General features: G+C 41.6%; 1 protein-coding gene across 1 annotated transcript in view; it reads left to right on the plus strand.

Moving 5' to 3' along the window:
* Window positions 1-22,840, plus strand: part of Lamb1 (laminin subunit beta 1) — a 65,358-nt gene extending 42,518 nt beyond the window's left edge. Inside the window, exons 22-33 of the mRNA XM_051175101.1 lie at window positions 359-573; window positions 1,203-1,299; window positions 10,025-10,394; window positions 12,267-12,451; window positions 13,255-13,496; window positions 15,969-16,172; window positions 16,707-16,851; window positions 18,659-18,866; window positions 19,378-19,519; window positions 20,538-20,714; window positions 22,288-22,447; window positions 22,565-22,840. Of these exons, the coding sequence (XP_051031058.1) occupies window positions 359-573; window positions 1,203-1,299; window positions 10,025-10,394; window positions 12,267-12,451; window positions 13,255-13,496; window positions 15,969-16,172; window positions 16,707-16,851; window positions 18,659-18,866; window positions 19,378-19,519; window positions 20,538-20,714; window positions 22,288-22,447; window positions 22,565-22,701 (2,282 nt within the window). The 3' untranslated portion in view covers window positions 22,702-22,840. The remainder of the gene's footprint in view (window positions 1-358; window positions 574-1,202; window positions 1,300-10,024; window positions 10,395-12,266; window positions 12,452-13,254; window positions 13,497-15,968; window positions 16,173-16,706; window positions 16,852-18,658; window positions 18,867-19,377; window positions 19,520-20,537; window positions 20,715-22,287; window positions 22,448-22,564) is intronic.
* The last annotated feature ends 1,236 nt before the right edge of the window (window positions 22,841-24,076 follow it).

A 24,076-nucleotide genomic window follows, 5' to 3' on the forward strand; every position in this document is an offset into this window, starting at 1 on the left:
CTGCCAGGAGTTTGAAATCAATGAATGTCTTAATTCAAATTTTGAATCTTTCGAATGTGTATATCACGAAAATACTCCCAGACATGCGAAAGTCTGTCATTACACTTCTGTGGACTTGTCATCTGCCAGGGAAGTGCCAAATTCATAGTTATCATGAGACCTTCTAAAGGATGCTAATTTTAGGGCTTTTTTTTTTTTTTTTTTTTTTTTTAAAAACATGACTTTTGCTTTTTTTCTTACATGTCAACATTGAGGTTTGGAGAGAGAAAAGCCTAGCTTTTTATATGGAACTAACCCTGTTGCTATGTACCCATGAATGTGACTAGATGTACAATTTGATCATGCTGTTCTATTTCAGAGTGTGTCTGCAATTACCTGGGCACCGTGCAGGAGCACTGTAATGGCTCTGACTGTCATTGTGACAAGGCCACTGGTCAGTGCTTGTGTCTTCCCAATGTGATCGGGCAGAACTGTGATCAGTGTGCACCCAATACCTGGCAGCTGGCCAGCGGGACCGGTTGTGAGCCATGCAATTGCAACGCTGTGCATTCCTTTGGGCCATCCTGCAATGAGGTGAGGGGTTGTGGCTAGAGGCCTCTGAAGGGCTCTGTGACAACTAGTCGGTGAGGTGGCTTTGCCCCATATGAAGGAAGAGGCCAACACAGAGCACTCAGCCTGGCAAGCAGAGCATAGACTGGCTGCCAGTCCCTGCTTGTCCTCTTGGCTGAGGAAATGTTACTGTGTGTGAGGTCCTCATTTAGCATCCATAGCATTCATTTCATTATAGTGCCCAGCTATGGATGCACACTCATGTATCATGTCTTTCCCTTGTCTGGCCCCCAAATCAAACAGTTTTCAGAGTTGCTCAGATTAAAAGCAACTGCATAGCCATTGGCAGCATTGCAAAGTGCTGTCACTTGCTGACATAAGCTAAAACTGACACTCCCCCCAGAGTTGACAAGCCACAGGTGGCCTAGGATTGGTGTCAATCTATAGAAAAAGTACAGATGCCAAAATCTTACCATGCTAGAGACCTTTCCAAACTCCTTACAAGAAATAGTTAGGAAGTGCTGGTGTGACACCCTGTCCCCATTCTGCAGCACAGGTGTCCAGGTTCTGCTTCTGTCACTTAACTGGGTTGGGGCAAGTTACAACTGGCTTCCCCACTGAAACCACCTGATAAGTCTGTGTTTGGACTGCAGTTCACCGGGCAGTGCCAGTGCATGCCAGGCTTCGGAGGCCGGACCTGCAGCGAATGCCAGGAGCTCTTCTGGGGAGACCCCGATGTGGAATGTCGAGGTGAGGCCAGACCCAAGCTGATGCTTTAGTGGGATGGGCAAGAACAGGGTCTTACATCTGCAAGAGCCTTTGGTGAACTCTACAGTATACACAGTCACTTTTAAAAATGATTTTCATCAAAGTGAGGCTACATGAGCTACACATGCTGACAGTTTGATTTGTTTCCTTCTCTAAGCAATGTTCCTTAATCCTGTGTGTGTAGATGCGGTTACTATAATAAGATATGTTAATTCCAAGACTTAAGCAGACTCTGCAACAGGCTGCTACTACAGCATCCTCCAGTGAGACTAGGAGGGGGGTGACATAGAGTTAAGTGAATATGGCTGGAATCCCAAGTCTTTTCAGTGTGATTCAACCCCAGATTCTCACGTAGGCAGAAAGAAATGGACCTTTTCCTAATAGAAACTTACTATCTGTAAATGCCACTAATACTTAAGAGTCTGAAGCAGGAAAGCAAAAGTTCTAGGACAGGCTGGTCAACAGAGCAAGAACCCATCTCAAGAAGCAAAAACAAACAAAAGCCTAAGTATTAAAACCTCATCAGCCAGAAGGATTGATTGATTTTTATACTGTTACCATTGTTTTAACCAGGCAAGTTATTTTTCAGACCTTAAAAAACATTTATGAAAGGATTTTATAAGTTGCTTAAGCTGTACGGTGGTGGCACACACCTTTAGTCCCAGCTCTCAGGGAGGTAGAGCCAGGCGGATCTCTGTTAGTGTCACGACAGCCAGCGCTCCACAGAAAAATCCTGCATTGAGAAACCAAAAACCAACAACAATCAAGTTTAACCTGCCTCCTATCCATTTCCTATTTTTTTTTTCTTCCCTATGTTTTACACATATCTTTGGGTAAATATCTCCTATACTTTTTTACATGCTCCTTGATATATTTTCCTTGTAGGTCCTTGTCTAACTCAAAATGCCTTTTCCTCTTCTGAGTACAATGATAGATCTTTGGTGAGTAGCTAACTCACTCAGTAACTCCTGTAGAAACTAGAGACATAGAACCTTCATGCCTCAGCAACAGGAGAGTAAAATAGTGGCCAAGACCTGAACAAATTGCACCTGATTTGATTTTTCAGTGAGGCTTGCCAGCAGGCTTTTATATGGACATTTTAGGTCACGGTTTGTTTCACACAGGGATGATGTCTGTTGTATCCATAAATAAGCACATTCCCATTTCCAGTTCTATAACCCAGATGTGGTTTCCTAGCAAGGTAGTCCTGTAAGTCACAAGACCAGCTATTGTAATGCATCATCACGAGCAGACTTGCCTTGTCTGTTCTTCCCTTTGCATTTCCTTTTTCTCCTTAAGATAACCAGACTTGTTACAAAGAAACTGCAAAGATCATTATGCTGGCTTGATCCCAGGGGCACAAGCACCACAGGAAGGCAGACGAATGGAGTGACCCCACGGCAGAGAGCAGGTTTATGGGGCCAGCTGCCTGATTTCAGTTCAAGCAGTACCTCTATATTAGGACAGAGGCCTTGATCTTTCTAGTTCCTGCCTCTGTGTCGATAGACACATCTCATAAACACATAGTTTTTCGTATAATACACAGTTTACTTTTAAAAGTTTAATCTCTGCTCTTTCCACATTTGTCACCCTCAGATCCAGACTCTTCATCCCTTTAGCCCATCCACTAACAAGTCATTTTTAAGCCCCTTGGAAATTCTGTTTCTGCTTGTAGATTCAAGGGGGGAAAATGCCCAAGGGGAGATTGATAGGACCTGGATGTAGAAGTTCTGTTTTTCCTTGCTTCCTCCTAAATCCTACCATCATTCCAACCTCCTCTATTTCAGATGGAGCCAGGAAGTTCTGCCTCCTAAAGGGTCAAAGTCTAGGGTAGAAGGTGCTTGACTTAGTTGTCCACACTGGCAATTTGGTTAGAAAATGTCACCATGTTTTTGAACATTTTGGTTGACATTGTCTCTCCCAGTCTCTGAGACTGAATGGGGGAAGGAGGGGAGGAGTGTAGAAATTTCTAGAAGAGGAAAACTGAGCATATCACCACGATGAGCCAGTTGTTGCTCCTTGCCATGGGGTCACTCCGTTTGCCTGCCTTCCTGCTGCCCTTCAGACAGACCCTTAAACAAGAATCTGTTGGGCCCTCAAATGCCATTGAGACTTAAAAAGTCTCAGAATTTACAAAGCTCCCAGAGAGACTGGAACTTCAAGGGTTGGAGAATGGGGTTTATTGCCGGCCCTGGGGCTGTGGGTGGCCTGGGAGGCAGCAAGGCTCCGTGTTGGCTGAGGGCAGGGACAGCAGTGCTGAGTAAGACACAGCTCAAGGCTCTTTGTCCTGGAATGCATTGACAATGGAAGGACCCCAGAGAGCAGCTAGAATGAAATTAAAGACCACACTCTTCTGGGGTTATGTAATGAATTGCCAATCTATTCTCAGTTGAAACAGTTTCTTGGAGGGCACAAATTTAGACTTTCTTCTGCCATCCAGAAACTGCTTATAGAAGGACTTAGGTCATAGTTAAGTCATCTCCTTATGGGAAAAAAATGTAGTTATATGAAAGACAAATGATTGGAGCCTCCAGCATACAAACGGTTGAATGTTCCTATTGTTCAGGCAGCTTGGGGCTCTTGGCCTATTGTGCCAAGTCCGAACAAGACCACAACTGTGTTGGGATGGAAAGTCTCATCTACCCAGTGCTGTACTTGCTAGTTCAATCTACAGCCGGGAGCTTTGTTCTGTACCCTGCAGGGGTCGAGGTCACAAGAGGAATCTTTCTGTCTATTCATAGATAGCAAAGGGAAGAGTTCAATGCCCTTATAAGGCCACGGACTCCTTAAAAGGCCAGTGGTTTTCTAATCAGTGAAACTGCAATATCAAGGCATAAGTGTGGGTTCTAGGTGGTGGGCTGGGAGACTCTTGTGTTACAACGCTTGTCTCCTACGTGGGAAGACCTAATTTCCATTCCTCAGTACCACACAAAAAGAGAGTGAGAAGGAAATACCATACATTCCTTGCCTACATATTCATTCTTCCACAATTTACTCCCCTCCCTGCTCCCTCTACCCTTTGAGATAGGGGGGACTCATGTAGTCCAGGCTGGCCTTGAACTCCTTATCCTCACTTCCCAAGTGCTACAGTTACAAGGGCGCATCGCCAAATCCAGCCTACCTACTACCTTTTATTGTTACTTCCATTGTGACTGAAGAAATAAGACTGAGCTTTTAGAGAACCGTAACTTCAGTTAGGAAGAGGTCTTGTCTTTTATAACCCTGATAATAGAACACATGTCCCCAGGGTACTTGTCAGTAAATAAAACTTTGCCTTCATTTCCTGATAGGTTGTTTCTGGCTCCTTTGTGCTCCAGTGCCAGACTTAATAGTCCAGACAGGCAGAATGGCCAGCAATGCCTGACATGTTTTACTCTTTTAGACTTTATTAAAGCTGGAGTCAGTTATTCTTCAGCTTCATTCCAGAACTGAGGTTTTGCCACCAAGGCCAGGGGTGGGGAGTGGGGAGGATTGGAATGTCAGAAAAATGAAAGCTGCATATAAGAGGATGAAAGGATTAAAGTTTCCTTGCTATCAAAAAGTTTACTATTTGGAGGCTGCCTTGGCATATATAAGGCACTCAGTGGACAATTTGCGGGGGTTCAGTTCTCTTCTGTCTTATGAATTCTGTGAACTAATGGTCAGCCATGTATTCCTTTGCTTTTAGTGAAACAGAAACCTCCATACACACTATCAGCAAATATTTAGCCTTGTAGCAAGGGGTGGTTGTGGGCAAAGGCAGGGATGGGATGCAATGGAAAGTTGGGGCAGTAGATACCCACTACTTGATTCTCAGGTTGCATCGTTTCTGTTTTCAAAATCAGATTTCAGTTTCCAATAGAAAGGGGAACAGTCACAGTAGGTGCACAGTGAAAAGTGAGTAGGCTAGACCTGACTGTGTACACCTGTAATCAATCCTAGCTCTTGGGAGGTAAAGACGTGAGGATAAGGAATTCAAAGCCGTTCCTCACTACGTAATGAGTTTAAAGCCAGCCTGAGCTCCATGAAGTCTTATCTCAGAAGGTGATCTTCCCTAACCAGGAGGCTCTTAATGGGCTATTTGGGAAAAATGGGGCCTGTGAATACTCAGAGAATTTTGTTAGTACCGAGCACTTTTTTAGGTATATTATACACGACTTCTTAATTTTATGGATGCAACAAATAACGTATGCAGATGAATATAGACTGTCACAGTTGCTGGATCTCAGGCTCACAGGTTAAGTGGCTTGCTGAGAGCCATGTCTCTAATGAGGGCAGAACCAGGACCAGAAGCAGGCCTGTGGAGCCCAGGGTCCTTGCTCTTGCCTGGTGCTCCTGTCCTCCCAGCAGCTGGTGTTAAAAGTGAGGAAATGACTGTCCTAGCAGACAACACAAATGGCATGTCACAACATGCCTATGAGAAGGACCCTCAGGAAACAATCTTAGCTTGAGCCTTGTTTCCACCAGATAGTGAGAAGCCTTAGCGCCAGGTCAGTAAAAAGAGAGCTCTGTTAGGGGGCAGAAGAGGTCTACAAGGCAGAGAAGTCTGTAAAGAAGCAGAAATTTTACATGTCCAAGAAATAGATACATAGATAAATTCCCATTGTGAGAGCAGTTGGCTAGTGTATTCTTTTTAGTGGCTTTGAAATAGGTGAAGTATTGTTCATTGATCTACCTCTTAGAAATCATGATTAAAAAAATACTTTGGTACTAGAACAGCATATCTACACAGACAATAATGGAGTTAGGTTTTTGTTGTTGTTGACAATACTTTCTTTACTACTTTTTAAAATATACATGATTAATGCTCTTTGCATTTCTTAATATATATATATGTACATATGTACGTATGTGTGCATGCTAGTTTGGTTAAAATAAATAAATAAAAACCCAGAATTTTCAAATACAAAAAAAAAAAAAAAAAAAATTTACATCCTTTAGGCAGGTTTTATTCCCGGGACATTGAATCCTTAGCCATGACAGCAGCTACCACTTCATATAATAACATCCACCTCATGTTCACTTTTAGCACATTCACAGCATGTTAGTCTCTCTGCCCATATAGCAGCTGTCAGAATTCTGGGGAAGTAGTTGCCAGCTATAAAATGCACTTTTGGAGAACATAGAAGAATAAGTCATTTAAAATCTTCTGCAAAATCTGTGAAAAGCAAAGAGCACTAGATGCCATTCCTTCTCATAATCCAAAATGATACTGGTTTTTCAGGCTTTATGAGCATCTCTACATCATACTTCTTCAGTATTGACAGGTGTGCAGTGCATGGATCAGTTCCAGTTTCCTTTATGGCCCAGTACTTTGTCAAAGGAGATACAATTGTTAGCTGGTTAGAGACAAGGTCAGCATATTAGAAATAGCAGGGGATGTCTGAGCTGTTTACATTCTTCCACAGTCAAGACCATAGAACACTGTAGGCATTTCAAAGGGTCTGAGCAGTACACAGTTTCACATAAATGTATTTTAAACTGTTTCATCCCCTAGTACCATACCAGGTCAAGCAATGCAGAGGTATTTTAACGGTCATACCAAGCAATCATTTGAACAATAGCAGATCCTACCTAGAACTGCACAGCTCATTTACTGTCTACCACTTAGAGGACCATATCTGCTTGTTCCTCAAATAAGCTTTTGTTTTGTTTTGGGAGCTTCAGGTCAGATGTGTCATAGGTAAAACCCATTATGGTTAATTGATCTGGGACAGTCTTATCTTTCATTCATCATCTTCCATGAATCCTTCATCTTCAGATTTGTTTGCCTCATTCATTCATTCTATCTGGTTAAAAGGATTCCCTCTCTCTAAAAGATAAGTCCAGTTTGTCATAGACTTTTATGTACTATTTGTGGCAGACATCACAGGTGAGTTTTCAAGCAAATAATTTATAATATCTAGCTTTTTGAGAGAGAGAGAGAGAGAGAGAGAGAGAGAGAGAGAGAGAGAGCACACTTGTTGGGAAGTGCCAGCCATAAGGGCAAATAGTTGAACTTCACTTACTGGGAGATTAGTTCACTGTTCAGAAACAAAAATTCTTAATGAAACCAGGGTCAGCAGTTTTCAACAATTTAATACAGTCATCAGTTGACTGGTGTTTAATAGCATTTCTGGAAGTTTCTCTTAGATTAGTTTTCTGTCCCTTGATTTTGAACATCTGAGAAATACCTATAACATTATGCTGATAGTCCCTGACCTGGGTTGCTGACTTGGCCAGCAAAGATAAAGTCCTGTATCATCAACAAAGACTTCCCAAGACTGTATATACAGCCTGGATGGCAAAGTCATATATTCAATTGATCTCTTCCTTTCTACTGAAGACTCCTTTGATACTACAACTTAGATATTTTCTTTAATAACTCAAAATTGAGCAGAGATTTTCTGTTGTAGCAGCTGCCTTGAGTCACCAGCCCATCCAAAAATAATAATACTTTTGGCTCCTTTAAAACGCTCGGTTACTTTGGTTCCTGTGTTGTGTTTTACAGTCCTTCAAGGAGAAGGGAGCTTGTGGGAGACAACTGCATATTGCCAAATGAAATGGAAACTTGTTCTTACTAGATCTCTTCCTAGCTACCTGAAAAACTGACGGAAGTAGACGTGGCCAGGTCTTTCCCTGGTATCTCTGGGTCACTACACATCCCACTGTAAGATCCCACAGTGAGAATGACCTAAAGTACTGTTTAGCCTAATGTAGTCCTGTGACTTTAATATTCTTCCTGTCCACACAGCCCCCAGCTCTGCAGTCCAGGATGGCCTGGAACCCTAAATACCTGCCTGCTGGGATTAAAGGCATGTACTATCACACCTGGCTGAAATCTCTTTTTAATCTTCAAAGGGAAGATAACCTCACAAAACATGCATTCACACACACACATACACTTAACCTTTATTGGGTGTACATGTGGTCAGGTTAAATGGAGCAAGAGACTGCGGAATACTAGGGACACGGATAGTGACTGGAAAGACCTAGCATTGACGAGTGCTTGCTGTGTACTGCATGTTCTCACACGTGCTTTAGGATACTTGCCATGAATTTCCCTGAGGTAGGTGTGAGCCTTACCCTTCTTACAAATGTGGAAGTCCTGTCTCATTTCAATGATTGTGCCCCTCCCTCCCCCATACCCACACTTTGACCTAGCCACACTTTGCTTGCTCTAGGGCACAGAAGGATTTGGGGGAAGACAGGATTTATAGCCCATAATTTTTCTAACCATGGTGCTAGATTCCTTAGCTTTGTTAAAGGTGATAGATACAATACAAAGTAAGGGATACCAAGCAGCGTGTGGCAGGTGTCATCAGCCCTCTAAGGCTGCAAGCATCTCTGTGAGTTGAGAAGTGGTTGGAGATATAAGCATGTTTTAGGGCTGCCAGTCCAGCTGATTCTGGATAACATTTCATGAGAAAGTATTTAGGTGGCAAATCACACCTACTGATGTACAGTCTGGGTACAGAGCTTTGCTATAGAGACACTACTGCTTTAGTCTGGTTGTTTCTCACACTGATATGTGAAATGCCTCTTGAATGCGTGTACATGAAATTAGGTCCTCATCTGGCAAAGACTGTTGGACTCCTGTGTACAAGTGAATTCTGTGCTTGGTACCAAGTGGAAAAATGGCTTTATGACATGCCCTTACCCTGAGAGTCTACACTCTGCTTAGGGAAGTAAGAGGCCATATTTATGTTACTTTCACACCTTTACCCAGAATGGATTTAAAACCAGACATGCACACACAGACCTTTTGTTGGTCAAACACCACAAATACTGTGCAGTGCCAAATGTTGACATAAAAATGATTCAGTGGCCTGAGATTCAGAAATCTAAACAAGAGTCCAGAAAGTGTATGTTAAAATAAGTGATGTCAGTGAGCCGTTGGCCAGGAATGCTGGTTTTTCCCTGTGTCAGGCAGGATTTCCCTTTTGCCATTTGGCTGTAAGGTGAGGTGCCAGCCATATTGGATCAGTCACAGATTATTAGGTCCAGGTGGTTTCCAAGACCCCCTGGGGTCTCTTCTGACATTTTTATGGATCTGTTGCTCATACTGTGAGGGTATTTAGTCACAGTAGCAGATGCATGGTGGATTATGTGTAGGGGAAGCCTTTAAACCAGATATTTTGGATTCTTCATATTTCTTTTAGATATAGTTTTCTGCTGATCAAGTATATTGTATCTTCCCCAGTACACAGTGCATTGTTTCATGAGCGGGTAGGTTTGATGATTTAAATGCTGCTCCTTTAGGATATTACTTCTAGCAAAGGGCTTAACTCACATCAGCATGCAGTATGATCATCTATACTACGTGTTAGGTGGGAGCTCAGAGAGAGGCAGAGGTGGGATGGAGACCAAGATGGCCTCTGGAGATGCAGAGTGCTCAGTCTTGACTCCTAGCTTGGTCCTTTCCCTGCCATGAGATGTGGCACAGGTCATGTAATGATCCTACCTTAGTTTCCGTTTCAGAGAAATGGTTGTAACTATTTTGCCTATACCCTAGGGATGGTGTGAGGTTAAATGATGTGATACATATAAAACATGTCTACAATGCTTGCCACAAGTGAGTGTTCAGCAAGGCTTACCTGTTGATTTTTAAGTTACTATACTCTTATTAAGAAAGGGTCAACAGAGATGAGTCACAAATGCTAGACCAAGCCCCACTGTAGGCTGGAACAGTGATTGAGGATTTAAATGCCAGTTTATGTCACTGAAGCTTTTTCTGTTTTCCTTTCAGCTTGTGACTGTGATCCCAGGGGTATTGAGACACCACAGTGTGACCAGTCCACGGGCCAGTGTGTGTGTGTGGAGGGTGTTGAAGGTCCACGCTGTGACAAGTGCACCAGAGGGTACTCTGGGGTCTTCCCTGACTGCACACCCTGCCACCAGTGCTTTGCTCTCTGGGATGTGATCATTGGTGAGCTGACCAACAGGACCCACAAATTCCTGGAGAAAGCCAAAGCTTTGAAAATCAGTGGTGTGATTGGTCCATATCGGGAGACCGTGGACTCTGTGGAGAAGAAAGTCAATGAGATAAAAGACATCCTGGCGCAGAGCCCAGCAGCAGAACCACTGAAAAACATTGGCAATCTCTTTGAGGAAGCAGAGTAAGTAGTTAATGAGATGAAAATCATTCCTGAAGGGGTTTCCACTTTTGAATGCCCGAGATCTTCTAGAGTGTTACTTGTGCTAAGTTTTCATAATCCGATTACACAGGCTCTGGGCCCCTTGCTTATCAACAGTGTTCACTGTGAATAGCACAGAGTATGAGGCTCAGCACTAAGAGTACATCAAGTCCTAGGTTTGCCCCCCAGTATTAAAAATATATATATATTTGAAATCGTTGTTTATTTGTACATATGTAGGCATATCCTGTTGTAGTATATGTATAGAGATCACCAGACAACTTGGAGAAGTCATTCTTTTCCCAGGTCATCAGGCTTAGCAGAAAATGCCTTTTTATGTGCTGAACCAGCTGTAGGTACTACTTTTAATTGCAAAGATGTTTGAGACTTGAAATGAAAGCCCTTAGAAGCAGTAGTGTAATAAATGTGAAACAGTGGGGAAATTATCACCAGGAAAGTCATTCTACCAGATTCCATAATCCTTTTTAGTGCCTGTCCTTTGTTGGGTCATTCGTGTTATCCTCTCAGCTTAAGGAGCATCATTTAATAAAAAAAAGAATACTTACATATTTGGGAATTCAGGGTGTACGCATGCCTCGGACCACATGCAGAGATCTTTCTATCACATGGATTCTGGGGTAGAACTTGATTTGTCAGGTTTAACTTTTACTGACTTAGCCATCTCATCAGTCCCTTAAGTAGCATTCTTAGGAAAAAAAAAAAAAAACCCACCCAAGGTTTTAGCTTTTTTTCCTCTTTGTGTGTTTGTGTGTCTGTGTCTGTGTGTGTATAGACTTATGCCATAGAACACATGTGGTGTTAGAAGACAACCAATGGTAGTCAGTTTTCTCCTTCCACCATGGGGCTCCTGAGGATCAAACCAGGAGGTTGTTGTCAGGCTGGTAAATAGTTTAGCTGTGGAGCCATCCTGTTGGCCTGTTTGTAGCATTTGTACATCTTACAGGTTTTGTTGTTGATTTCTTTAGGAGACAGGAACTGTCTAGTCTGTTGCCCGATGAACCCAGATTCTTGATTTAAGGTGATAATCCTCCCTCAGCTCCCAGAGTAGATTAGAAAAGACTTGCCACAATGACTGGATGATTTTCCAGAACTTTATAGTGACGCCATATTCCATAGAAGACATTAGATTCTTTGAGGTAAGCCAGTAATCCCCAGAGAGCAGGTCTTCTTGAACATTCCTCTGTGGTATGTGTGCACACAGACATCATATGCTATATGTACACAAGCAGAGTCCTGAAGTACAGCTTCAGAAAAGTGACACAGAAATCTCCAGAGATGGTCTCAAGGCCAGAGGAACTACTCTCCAGAGATGATCACCCCTCTTCAGCTTTTTTCTGAATAAAGGGTGGTGTTCTGTGGACAGAAGATTTCTTTGATGCAGCTTTGCTTGCAGCTTAGCTGTTTCAGGTGGCTTCCGCTGTCCTCATGGTAGGGCTTCCTCTCATCATGTTCTGTCTTGAAGGAGAACCCTGAGGTGAGAGTCAGAGAAAAGGGTTTTGGCAGGGGGATAGGAGATTCTCCTGCACTGAGTCTTGAGTCTGTGAGCTTACAAGGCTTGCAGCTGCTTACATTAAAAGCTGGCAGCCTGCACTGACCTTTACATCAGAAGCTTGGAACCCCCACCACAGAACTGAGGTTTCTTTTGTGTTTTCTTCAAAGTATTTGATGAAAAGGTGTTAGCTTCAATTGTGTCTTATAGGACTAAAACTAGAACATAGAGGTTTGCCACTGGGCTTGTCTGAAGGTGGAGGGTGAGGGATTATGCTAGTGGAAAATGGAGTGAGATTTGACAGTTTGGGCCAATTTTAGGTAAGCTTGTTTTTCTCTTTACAGGAAATTAACCAAAGATGTTACAGAAAAGATGGCTCAAGTAGAAATGAGATTATCTGACACAGCTTCACAGAGTAATAGCACAGCTGGAGAGCTAGCTGCACTGCAGGCTGAAGCAAAGAACCTGGACAAGACTGTGAAAGAACTGGCCGAGCAGCTAGAATTCATCAAAAACTCCGATATCCAGGGTGAGGACTTGTTGTACAGGAATCTCAAACCTGGATAATAAATAACCCTCTTGCTTTTTCCTTAGGAGAAAAAAAAAAAAAAACATTCTAAACATTTTAAATCTTTGCTATTTGAGCCTTTGGCACAAATGGGGCTTAAAATTCTCGGTTTTCCAATCTGGGACCTGGGGACAAACATAGCAGAGGCTCCGCTGAGTGAAAATATGGCCCACTTCCCAATTTAATTCCCTATTAGACGTGAGAGTACTAAAAATATTAAGTTGTTAATTCTGCAAATCCCTTCACATTTCAGATTACTGCTCACTTAAGAAGTAACTTTTGAAAATATTTAACTTATTAATATCCTGGGCTGCATAAGACCCTTCCCAAAAAAACAAAGGTGAAACACGTTAATGACACAATTCTGCATTATACACTTTGTTTTAGAACTCTGCTCTTTAGGTCTATAATAATCATTTGAATGGCTCTAAGTAGATAAATAAGCAGAAAGTTATCTGGACATCTCGAGGCTGCCCAACACCAGGATATAGATGTTTGCCTATGTGTAGAAACAATATGTGCATGATGGCTTAGTTTCCTGTTTTCACCCCAGGGTTCCCCATCCTCTGTATTTTGACCAGGTACTAATGGGATAGAAGAGATCCACTGCTCATTAGAGGGAATCTCTACTTCATATATATATATATATGAACCCTAAAGCTTTATAGTTAATTCAGAGCCACAAGATACCATATATGGGCCCTGGTTAGTCAGGAACCAGGGACAGGGAGACTAATTGTAGACAATTTCATTTCCTGCTCTAGGTGCCTTGGATAGTGTCACCAAGTATTTCCAGATCTCTCTCGAGGCAGAAAAGAGGGTGAACGCCTCCACCACGGATCCCAACAGCACAGTGGACCAGTCAGCCCTCACCCGAGACAGAGTAGAAGATTTGATGTTGGAGCGAGAATCCCAGTTCAAGGAAGAGCAAGAGGAACAGGCTCGCCTTCTGGATGAGCTGGCTGGCAAACTGCAAAGTCTCGATCTGTCTGCTGCTGCTGAGATGGTAAGGCTTGGGATTTGGTCTCGTTTTTTATGGTCTCCTAAGAGACAGAAAAAACAAAAAACCTTATGCCTTGTCTTTAATACTGCATTTGCAAACCTGCAGGGGTGTCTCCAGTGTTCAAGGTGCTGGGCTACAATGTGAGTTAGCCATGATCAGGTCTCAGAGAACAGAGTCCATGAGTCCCAGCCTGCTCCCGCCTTTAGCTGCTCCTCTGAGACCACCAAGAGTCAGGATACTCCACTGTTACCTGTATCAGCTGAGGGACTTCTTACTTATAATGTGGCCTAAAAACACAAAGCAAAAAAAACCTAACTTGTTTTCCTTTGAACTACAACATCCAAGTGGGAAGAATTGAACTGTTTGGGGACAGGCTGCCAAGTTTTTCCATCGGTGTTTGCTAATGTTCCTTTGTTCTAGTAATATTACCTAGTAAAGATTAAAGTCTGAGCCGGCCTAGAATGTAGATTAATTTCTTAGAAGCTTTTAAAAAGTAACTCTGGAGCCATATGAAATTGAGTAGTGAGTTTAATGAAAATCAGGCAGAAAGCCAAAAGAAAACCAAACCAGTTTTTTCCTCTAGCTTCCTTATTGTTTTTCATGGGAGGGACCAGAGTGAACTGAGAGGTAGTTTTATATACACGCCATCATTATGTTCTAGTTCTTCTCTGCCAAGACAGGAATCTAAGAATCAGGTGGAAAGCCTGCAAAGAGGGCACCCATTTATAAGGCCCTGGGCACCCACATCTGCCCACCACCCTCTCCCACATTCCTTCCATGACAGAGCAACAGTCTAGCAAACTGAGCTGCTTCTCATTTCCTGGAGACAGTGAAAACTTCTAGTAACCACTCTGTGGTTGCCATAGCCCCTCTTGCCCACCATCCACATACAGTCTGAAATAGAAAAAAGGTTAAAAAAAAAAAAAAAGCATGCTGTCTCTTGTATTGTCATCAATTGTATGGGTGCCTACAAGGCTAAGTTCTTATTATCTCATGATGATTTACTACACACATTTCTTACCACAATTTTGTTGATGAATAGAAAATGAAGGCCTAGCTTCAGCATAATTTACGCCTAAGAGTGCTCAGCTCTCCGCATTTTCACATGAAACACTAGTTTTCTTCATCTTTCAGGCTTCCTTCTTTACAAATACTAATGAGAAAAAATAGTCATTTTTAAATCTCTACAAATTGCATTGAGATGCAGCTAAGCTTGCTAATGGGGTTCTACTTTGTAACAGAAGGCGACCTAAGATCGGGCAGTATGTAGGTGTGGAGGAATGGCTCTGGCCTTCCAAATGAGCACCTCTCTATGCAGTCTTTTCTGGTAAGATGCAGCTTCTTTTCTTGTTCTTGTAAGAATTCTGTGAAAAATTTCTGAGGGCTCTGTGCAGCCATTTTTCTTGCGAAGAGCCTTCTCTTTGTGTCCCTCAGGTATTTCTCATCCTTCATAGAGAAAAAGTCAGCCATGCTGGTTTCTGTCCCTGCTCATGTTGGTTGAAACAAAGCATATCTAATGTGCTGCCAGCCTATTTTCAGAAAACATTCATAAGGCTCTTAGTCTTGAGTAGGACTCATTTTCTTCCATAGCACAAAGAATACAATTACTCAGAAGTGCTTCATGGGCTATAAACCAGATACATAAAAGATCCTTATTTTAAAGATTAACATACATAGGGTTATAGTTACTTTACAGTTATTTGGGCCAAAGAGTTCACAGTATCTCTATGAAAAACATTGTATCTTTAAAACAGTATTTTCCTGTCTGGAAGTATTCTTGTAACTGTTTCCCATTGCAGTAATACCTGCCTCTTCAGTACAGTTTCCATAAATGTGCTAAATATAACTTTCTTCCTGCACAGCCCTTTCCTATCATACAGCATGCTTAGATGCAATGGTAGGTCATTGCATCTGTGTGCCGTAACCATGTGACAATCTTTAATTTTCTAGTAGAGGAAGAAGGAGTCCTAGATGGGTGGGGTGGTTGAAGGAACATGGAAGAGCTACATCCACCTTCATTCATACAAACTGTCTTCCTCCCCATCTGAAATGTTCAATTCACATCTCACCCTTCTGTTTCCCTGTTTACATTAAGTCCTAGCACTGTCCTTTGGCAGCTTTTCTCACTACATTCCATCTGCTGTTGATGTAAGTTACAAGTCAAAGTTAGGTGCCATAGCAGACCATATTCAGCAGAGCACCTTGGTACTGGGCCTAAACAAGCTCCAGGGTACCTTCCCATCCCAGTCTAGCTCAGTTCTAACTCTCACACTGACAGAAGTTGATAAAGCAGATAATGGTCATCACTCAGCAGGGCTCAAATGCTATCCTTCTGCATTTGGGTAGAAGACATGGAGATGAGTAAAGTTCAATGGAAGCAAGCTGGTTGATTCCTGCATCTCTGAACAGTATCCTTGCTGAGGACCACCCAGCTGTTCTGTTGCTGACTTACCCTGAACCCTTGGCTTATTGCAGACCTGCGGAACACCTCCAGGGGCTGACTGTTCTGAAAGTGAATGTGGTGGCCCCAACTGCAGAACTGATGAAGGGGAGAAGAAGTGTGGGGGCCCTGGTTGTGGTGGTCTGGTCACTGTGGCCCATAGCGCCTGGCAAAAAGCCATGGATTTTGACCGTGATGTTCTAAGTGCCCTAGCTGAAGTGGAACAGCTCTCCAAGATGGTAGGTCATTGCATGCACTCGGGTTTTGTTGTTTATTGGCTTGCAGTTGTAGGGAGGATCTGAAAAGAAGTCAGCTCCCCATGCAGACCAAATTCACTGTCCATTGTGAAAGCTGATATTTCTGTGGCAGAGAGGTTCTTATTCAGACTAAGAATTTGCTTTCTCTTTATGGAAATAGCATGTATGTTAGGAGAAAGCAGCATAAGTTTTAGATTAACATTAATTTGAGAGAACCTTGTTATCCCACACAAAATTGGGCATTGTTCCAAAGTGACAAACTCTTCTTAGATCAACAAGCGTTTTAGACAAGCCAAAAACTGCCTTGAAACATTTCAAATGCTAGCCCTAAGAATACTGAACAGGAATCTCAATGCCTGTGTGTAAATTATGATTTTAGTCTATATAAAAGCACAATACTTTGTTTACAGAGGAATTAGCTTCTGTGCTTGTCGACAGTACTTTGCAGACTGTTTGACATTCTGGCCTACTTTAGAGGGAGCAAGATGGTTTCAGAGATGGCTTATTCATGTTTAGGTCTCTGAAGCAAAAGTGAGAGCAGACGAAGCTAAGCAGAATGCTCAGGATGTCCTGTTGAAAACAAATGCTACCAAAGAAAAAGTGGACAAGAGCAACGAGGACTTGAGGAATCTCATCAAGCAAATCAGAGACTTTCTGACTGGTAAGTAGTATGTGTTTTTACTTCTACTTTCAGACATTTGTTCCTGCAAGGTTCTGTTTCAGAGGCAAGAATTCCTATCTGCATTTTAAAGTAACAGAAAATATCCCTGTTAAGAACTACCTTCATTTCAAGCTGAATATGTAGGTACATGCCTGAAATCTCCAAATACACCTGGAAGGAAGAAGCAGGAAACAGGCATCAGTACCATCCTTGGCTACATAGAAAAACCACAGGAGACCCAGCCTGCCTTAAAAGGGGAGGGGACATTTACATGTATGCACATATGTATACAGAGGTGCCCAAGGAAGCCAGAAGGGAGATATCAGACCCCCTAGAGCTGGCATTTTGGGCACTTGGAAGCCACCCAAGTGAATGCTATCTCTGAACTCTGATACTTTGATGGGCAGTAAGCACTAAGGATGCTAAGCCCTCTGTGTAGACCTCCTTTTCTTGGACTATATGTTGTAAATAGCCTTCCCAGGTATTCTGCAGGCATTGCCATACCTGCTGGGGATCCCAAGCAATCTACCAAGAACTCAAAACATTTACTCTGGAAACTGAATTAGAGCTTTTATCATTAGGACCTTGAAGGAGTTGTTATTTTGGCAATGCCCCTAGGCCTTTGTCATCTATATCCAGAACCTTGATGTTTTCTGTAGAGAAAGGACTCTCTAGACTCTGGTCCAGATTTTAAGTTTTGAGTATAGTTCACATTCTGTCAACATGGATGTTAATGGATTGCAAGAAAACTTCTAATTGAGTGAGAATTAGTCAAGAAGGGTATTTATGATCTCACGTAACAGTCCAAAGTAGTATAACTTCAATGGTCTGAGACTCACTCACTTTGCCTTTTCTCTTCTGCCATTTTAAACCAATCATCTTCATTCTTGAGATAGCCCCATCTTGAGATAGTCTGATGTGATGACACTGGCTGATGGGAGAAGAGGACCCCTCCCCACTCCTTGTTAGACCCTGTTAGGAGGGAAGAAACCTTAGGGCATTCCTTTGCATCTCTGGCCAGAAGTTAACCGTGGCCCATACGTAGATACTGGAAGTGGAGTGCGACTGTAAAAGGCAGACTTAATGCTCATTTGATCCTCCACCTGATATCAGATAGCTATGGGTTGGGGAACGATATCTGGTTAACAGAAAGGAAAGATAATAAAACTTGCTTTCTGGTAACAATTGGAAAGCTATGACTCAACCACGTATTTTTCCCCGTTTAAATCTTTTGGGGTCCATATTTATGTTCTTAGACAGTCAAAAAATGAAAACAAATCTGACCTATTTAATTAAAGCTTAACAACACATAGGAAACGTTTAGCTCCAGAATTTTCCTGACGATTGAGTGTTGCACTCATTCTCATCTAGAATTTCCTAAATTTAGGTAACAGATAAGGAATATTGCTTGTTTGTTCTTTTTAAGATCTCATTGCAGTCCTAGCTATGTAGGACTGGGTTAGCCTTGAACCCAGCCCTGTGTTGGGACACAGTATTTGCCAGCCTTGTGTAAAGGTTTTTATTGCCTTGCAGGTCCAGCTTTAAATGCTGGCCTCAGTCTTCCATAACCTAAAGCCATCGTTAACACACAACAATGTTCTCTGTCTGCCCATTCACCCTAGCCCAAAATGTCCTTCAAAACCTGCTTGATTTCTCATCTTCCATGACCTCTCCAGCCTATGGCACTTCTCCGGGTGAGGGCTTGTCTCTGAAATAGGGTGTCCTTGTAACCTTGATGTGGCAGAAACATAAGATGATGTGGCTGAGTGAGCCAGCTCTATGATTTTTCTGTCTTGGCTTTTCACAGAGGATAGTGCGGATCTGGACAGTATTGAAGCAGTTGCTAATGAAGTACTGAAAATGGAAATGCCTAGCACTCCACAACAGTTACAGAACCTGACAGAAGACATCCGGGAAAGAGTTGAAACCCTTTCTCAAGTAGAAGTTATTTTGCAGCAGAGTGCTGCTGACATTGCCAGAGCTGAGATGCTACTGGAAGAAGCGAAGAGAGCAAGGTATGTGAAGACACTGGCAATCTGGGTGGGTGGGTAGGGTGTCATCTGCTGTAATTAGCATGCTGTAGAAGAGGATTTCTTTAACTAATGAAGTGTCTTTCAGGATGTTATATGTGGTAATGGTATTTTTTCTCTTTTGGGGGACCCACCACCCAGCCCCCAAATGACATGGAAGCTCATTCTTAGTTTCCATCTTTCTTACTTAGGTATATTTTACTTTCACTCTTAACTCCATGGCTGGCTGGGTGGCTGGCTCCTTGTTCTGTTTCTCCTATTTATACTCTCTGCCTGCCAGCCCTGCCTATCCTTGCTTCTGCCTCAATGTTGGCCATTCAGATCTTTATTAGAACCAAGTGTTTTAGACAGGCACAGTAGTAACAGAGCTTCACAGAGTTAAACAGATGCAGCATCAACAAACATCACACACTTTAAAATAATATTCCCTAACAGATACGCTTTCAAAGAAAATGCTATTTTTTATATTAAAAACAGTGTTTGTTCTTCTGTTCAGCAAAAGTGCAACAGATGTTAAAGTCACTGCGGACATGGTGAAGGAAGCATTGGAAGAGGCTGAAAAGGCCCAGATTGCAGCAGAGGCAGCCATCAAACAAGCTGATGATGATATCCAGGGAACTCAAAACCTGCTAACGTCGGTAAGCTATTAAAGCTGGGCTGTATGGGAGAAACACATAACTGTTACATAGGGACAAGAATTTTTGTAACACTAAAAATTACTCCTTTAAATAAATGTGAACTATTTCTTAGTGTTTGAATGGGAAAAAAATATAAGGGCTCTAAAGACAATGAGCCATTAATTATTTTTCCCTCTAAAGTGAATTTGTCAGAAACTAAACACCACTTCTTAAGAATTTTAACTATTAATTTTAATTTTTTCCAACTTAATGGTAAACTTAAGAGGTTGAGAATCTTGGGTTTGATTTGTAAATTGTGGCCTGTTTCTCTACCAGTATTATCTTTGTTAGATGTTTTGCTTTTCTGTTAGTTTTATGAAACATACTAAAGGCCAGGCTGCTTGCTCTGGCTGGCTTTTAAAAGGCAGTGTTTGTCCTTCCAATGAGATCAATTATAGACCCTTACCAGCTGCCCAGGTAGCTCTTCCTTTGGGGTAACTCAGTATTTCTAGTCTCCCTAGTCTCCTTGTCTTCAGTTACTAGCTAACTCTACTTCATTACCGAGTTTAACACAGAGCTGACAGGAATTTCTAAAACGATGACTGGAAATTATTTTTCCTTTTACATTAATTTAGACTTTTCATTGGAAATCCTTCTCACAGTTGCTCATTTGTCAATGTTCTTTAGCTAAACACATCAGATTGTCTGAAGGTGGTTCTTAACATCAAAAAAAAAAACTTCACACCAGTTGTAGCTTAGATCAGCAAATGTTACTAAAAGAATGATGGATACAGCAATGACTTAAGCTAGGCGCTTTATTAAGCCAATGGTTCTCAGCCCTCCTAATGCTGCAACCCTTATATCTGAAATGCAGGATATCTGGCATATACCTCCACCCCCAAGGAGTCTTGACCCACAGGTTAAGAACCACTAAGGTGCCTTAAAACTGTCAATGCGTCAAGTCTAGTGCAAACTAGTATAGCAGACTCACCTCCCCTTACTTTGTATTAATGAAGTCCGATTAACATTACACCTTCAGATTGAATCGGAAACTGCTGCTTCTGAGGAAACCCTGAGCAACGCCTCCCAGCGCATCAGCAAGCTTGAGAGGAACGTGGAAGAGCTTAAGCGGAAAGCTGCCCAGAACTCTGGGGAGGCGGAATATATTGAAAAAGTAGTGTACAGTGTAAAACAGAGTGCAGACGATGTTAAGAAGGTAGGTAACTTTACAGCTAAGTTAATAGTCAACTTTGCCTTCCTTGGCATTAATAAGATACAAACACCCCAATAACCTATTTTAAAACAAGTCTATAGAGATACATGAAAAACAATTTATTATGGGACCCTACTGCAAACTTAGGCCCACAGATTTCACTTGGGTATGAGTTTAGGGAAATGGAATTAATTGGGGCTGGGGTGGTAGTCTGAAAGGATGCACACTAGACTGGTATTTCTGAACTGTAGTTCTGAGAAAGGTCTTCACAATGTTGCAATTAGCTGGCCCTTTGAGAATAATTTAAAGACAGAATGTGGAGAGCTAAAAAGAGCCCTTTACAGAAAGGAGCGGTAGGAAATCAAACCTCACTTCTTGCCAGGCTTGTTTTGAATTCGCTTTTACTTTTCATTGGAAGGCACTGAATTTCACAGATTTCTGCTTTACACACACATTTTATTTCTAAATTTACCTCTAAGGACAGCTTTTTGTTTGTTTTTGTTTTGAAACAGGGTTTCTCTGTGTAGCCCTGGCTGTCCTGGAACTCGCTCTGTAGACCAGGCTGGCCTCTCACAGAGATCCACCTGGTTCTGCTTCCTGGGTGCTGGGATTAACGGCACCACTACCTGGGTCAAAGACAGCTTTTTAAACTAGATTGTGGAGTCAGGATTGCTAAAACTGCTGTATAACCTAATTCTGATTCCTTCCTGTTAAAAAGAAGTATTTGTTTTTGGAGCTTTTCAGGATTACAAAAAAGTAATTTCACTGCACCTGAGTTGGGAAGAGAGGCAAACCCTAAGAAAAATTAACTTGCCAGCGTCAGACAATGCTTCCCTATTGTTCCTACTTACCTGTAGTTCTGAATGTACAAACCTCCCAAATAATCTGAGCAATTGAAAAAAATGATACTGTTGCAATTTTTAAAAATGTATTCATCATATATACATTGTTTTGCTTGCAGACCAGAATATAGATTGATGTGAACCACCATGTGGGTTGCTGGGAACTGAATTCAGGAACTCTGGAAGAGTAGCCAGTGCTCTTAACCCTCTGAGCCATCTCGCCAGCCCCTATTCACATTTTTTTAACGCTCTAGGGAATGAATCTTCATAATTCCAAAGCCCATATTCTCTATTTTTCATTTTTGTTGTTTTTGACAGTCTCACTTGTGTAGGCCAGGCTGGCCTCAATTCAGATCTGCCACCCCCTCCAAAGTGCCCGGATTAAAGGTTGCACCACCACAGCCAGCCATTCACCTTCTCAACCTCTTCCTTAAACCTGTGCTTTCTGCTTTCCTGCTGTTCAGTGTACTTTTGTATAGCTTGTTGGGCTTATTTTCTATAGTAACTGCTCATCCAAGTAAACAGGGTAAGCCCCACAGTAGTAGAGCAGTAGACTTACAATTCCAAAAATTTTTTGCATTGTTTTTTTAAAACTTACAACTGGATACTTTGATGATCCTTAATTCAGAATGTTTGCCTATCAAAAAAATGTCGATTTAATGCTCTTAGATTTAATTACCGACATTTAATTACTGACCATTTTCACCTTTCTGTCTTTTCATATGGAACTGCAGGCTCTAGATGGTGAACTTGATGAAAAGTATAAGAAGGTAGAAAGTTTAATTGCCCAAAAAACTGAAGAGTCAGCAGATGCCAGGAGGAAGGCTGAGCTGCTACAAAATGAAGCAAAAACACTCTTGGCTCAAGCCAACAGCAAGCTTCAGCTGCTGGAAGGTAGGCCTTTTCTTCCAATTTTCTTCCAATTGTTTTTTATAAAGGTGAAAATCTATTCACTTTGGATTAGGTTTTTAGTGGTCTTATATTAACGTAACCTTATTTTTATCATCACAGCCTTAGAAAGGAAATATGAAGACAATCAAAAATACTTAGAAGATAAAGCTCAAGAATTAGTACAACTGGAAGGAGAGGTCCGTTCACTCCTTAAGGATATAAGTGAAAAGGTTGCTGTTTACAGCACTTGCTTATAACCCAGGAAAAGGGCTTTGAGGAGACTGCAATGACCAAAGTAAACTAACATGTGAAAATTAACTCATTACCTATTTAATGTTTTTATCCACCCACTTTTGTATGGAGTTAAATAAAATACCTTGGTTTTGTATAAATATATTTACTACAATTCTTGTTTCTTTTATTGATTTGGTCTTTGTGAATCCTACCAAGAAATGTTACTTTCTCTGTAAAGATGGACTTGTAAAGCACTTTAAGACGCTAATTTCTGTTATATGTATAAACAATATTCACCCACTTGTTATGTCAACATTTATCTTCAAATCTTTATTCCTTTTAAATCCCCCTGTGGAGAATCCTGAGTGGGAGTTAAAAAGGAAGGATACAGAGTACCTTATACCACTTCACTGGTTTCTGTGTTGCTCCAATCATTTCTAAACATCAGAAGGAAGAAGTGTGGTGTTATGAGCAGTTTTTCCACCAGCCTGGACCCAGAGCCTCGCCAGCCCCAAATAACACACTGAGACACTGTATTAGATATAAAGCTGTTGGCCAGTTACTAGTTTCTTATCGGCTAGCTCTGTCTTAAATATTAACCCAATTTCCACGTGTTATCTTCTTACAGGAGGGCCCAGAGTTCTACTCTCTCTGCCGTCCATGTTGAATCTCCTCCCCCACCTTCCTCTCTCCTCCTAGTCTCCTAGTCCCGCCTATCTTGCTTTCCTGTTGGCCAACAGTGCTTTATTCATTAACCAATACGAGAAACATATTTACAGAATGACATCTTCCATCAATGTGGCTTCTGTGTTTTACCACCAGATGGAAAGATTTTGGTGATTTAGGCCAGTGAGTGTATGGAAACTGTTTGTGGTAATGGCAAAGCTACTCAAACACACAACACTCTTACCTTTTATATTATGCTTTATGTAACTTCACAATCAACTATTCTAAACAAGTACTTACTCCAGTGCATAAAGAAAATCATTAGCTTAGAATAGATAAGTTTGTGTCAACTACATAGTAGCTGAAAGAGTGGGCTAATCTTAGAGCCCCATATATAACACAGGTGCAAATGAAGCTGGACTTGTACAAAGTTACATAAACAGCTATAATTTAAACAAGGCAACTGACTGTCCCTTTCATCTAAAATATGAATCTTAGTAAATACCAAAAGCACCATACTTCACCATGTCTGGTTCATCTATTAAAAAAATTCACTCCCCATGTCTTTTCCATCAAAAGCCCTTATTTGATAAATTAAATCAGCTCAGTGAATAGAACTGTTCCTATAAGGTCCTTGCATAAGACCCCCAAACACTAAGAGTTTAGCAAGGAGATTTTTAAGATTTATTTTACTCTTAGGCATTTATTCGCCTAGATTATATTTATATCCTC

Source organism: Phodopus roborovskii, unplaced genomic scaffold, assembly GCF_943737965.1.
Source record: "Phodopus roborovskii unplaced genomic scaffold, PHOROB, whole genome shotgun sequence".
NCBI lineage: Eukaryota > Metazoa > Chordata > Mammalia > Rodentia > Cricetidae > Phodopus > Phodopus roborovskii.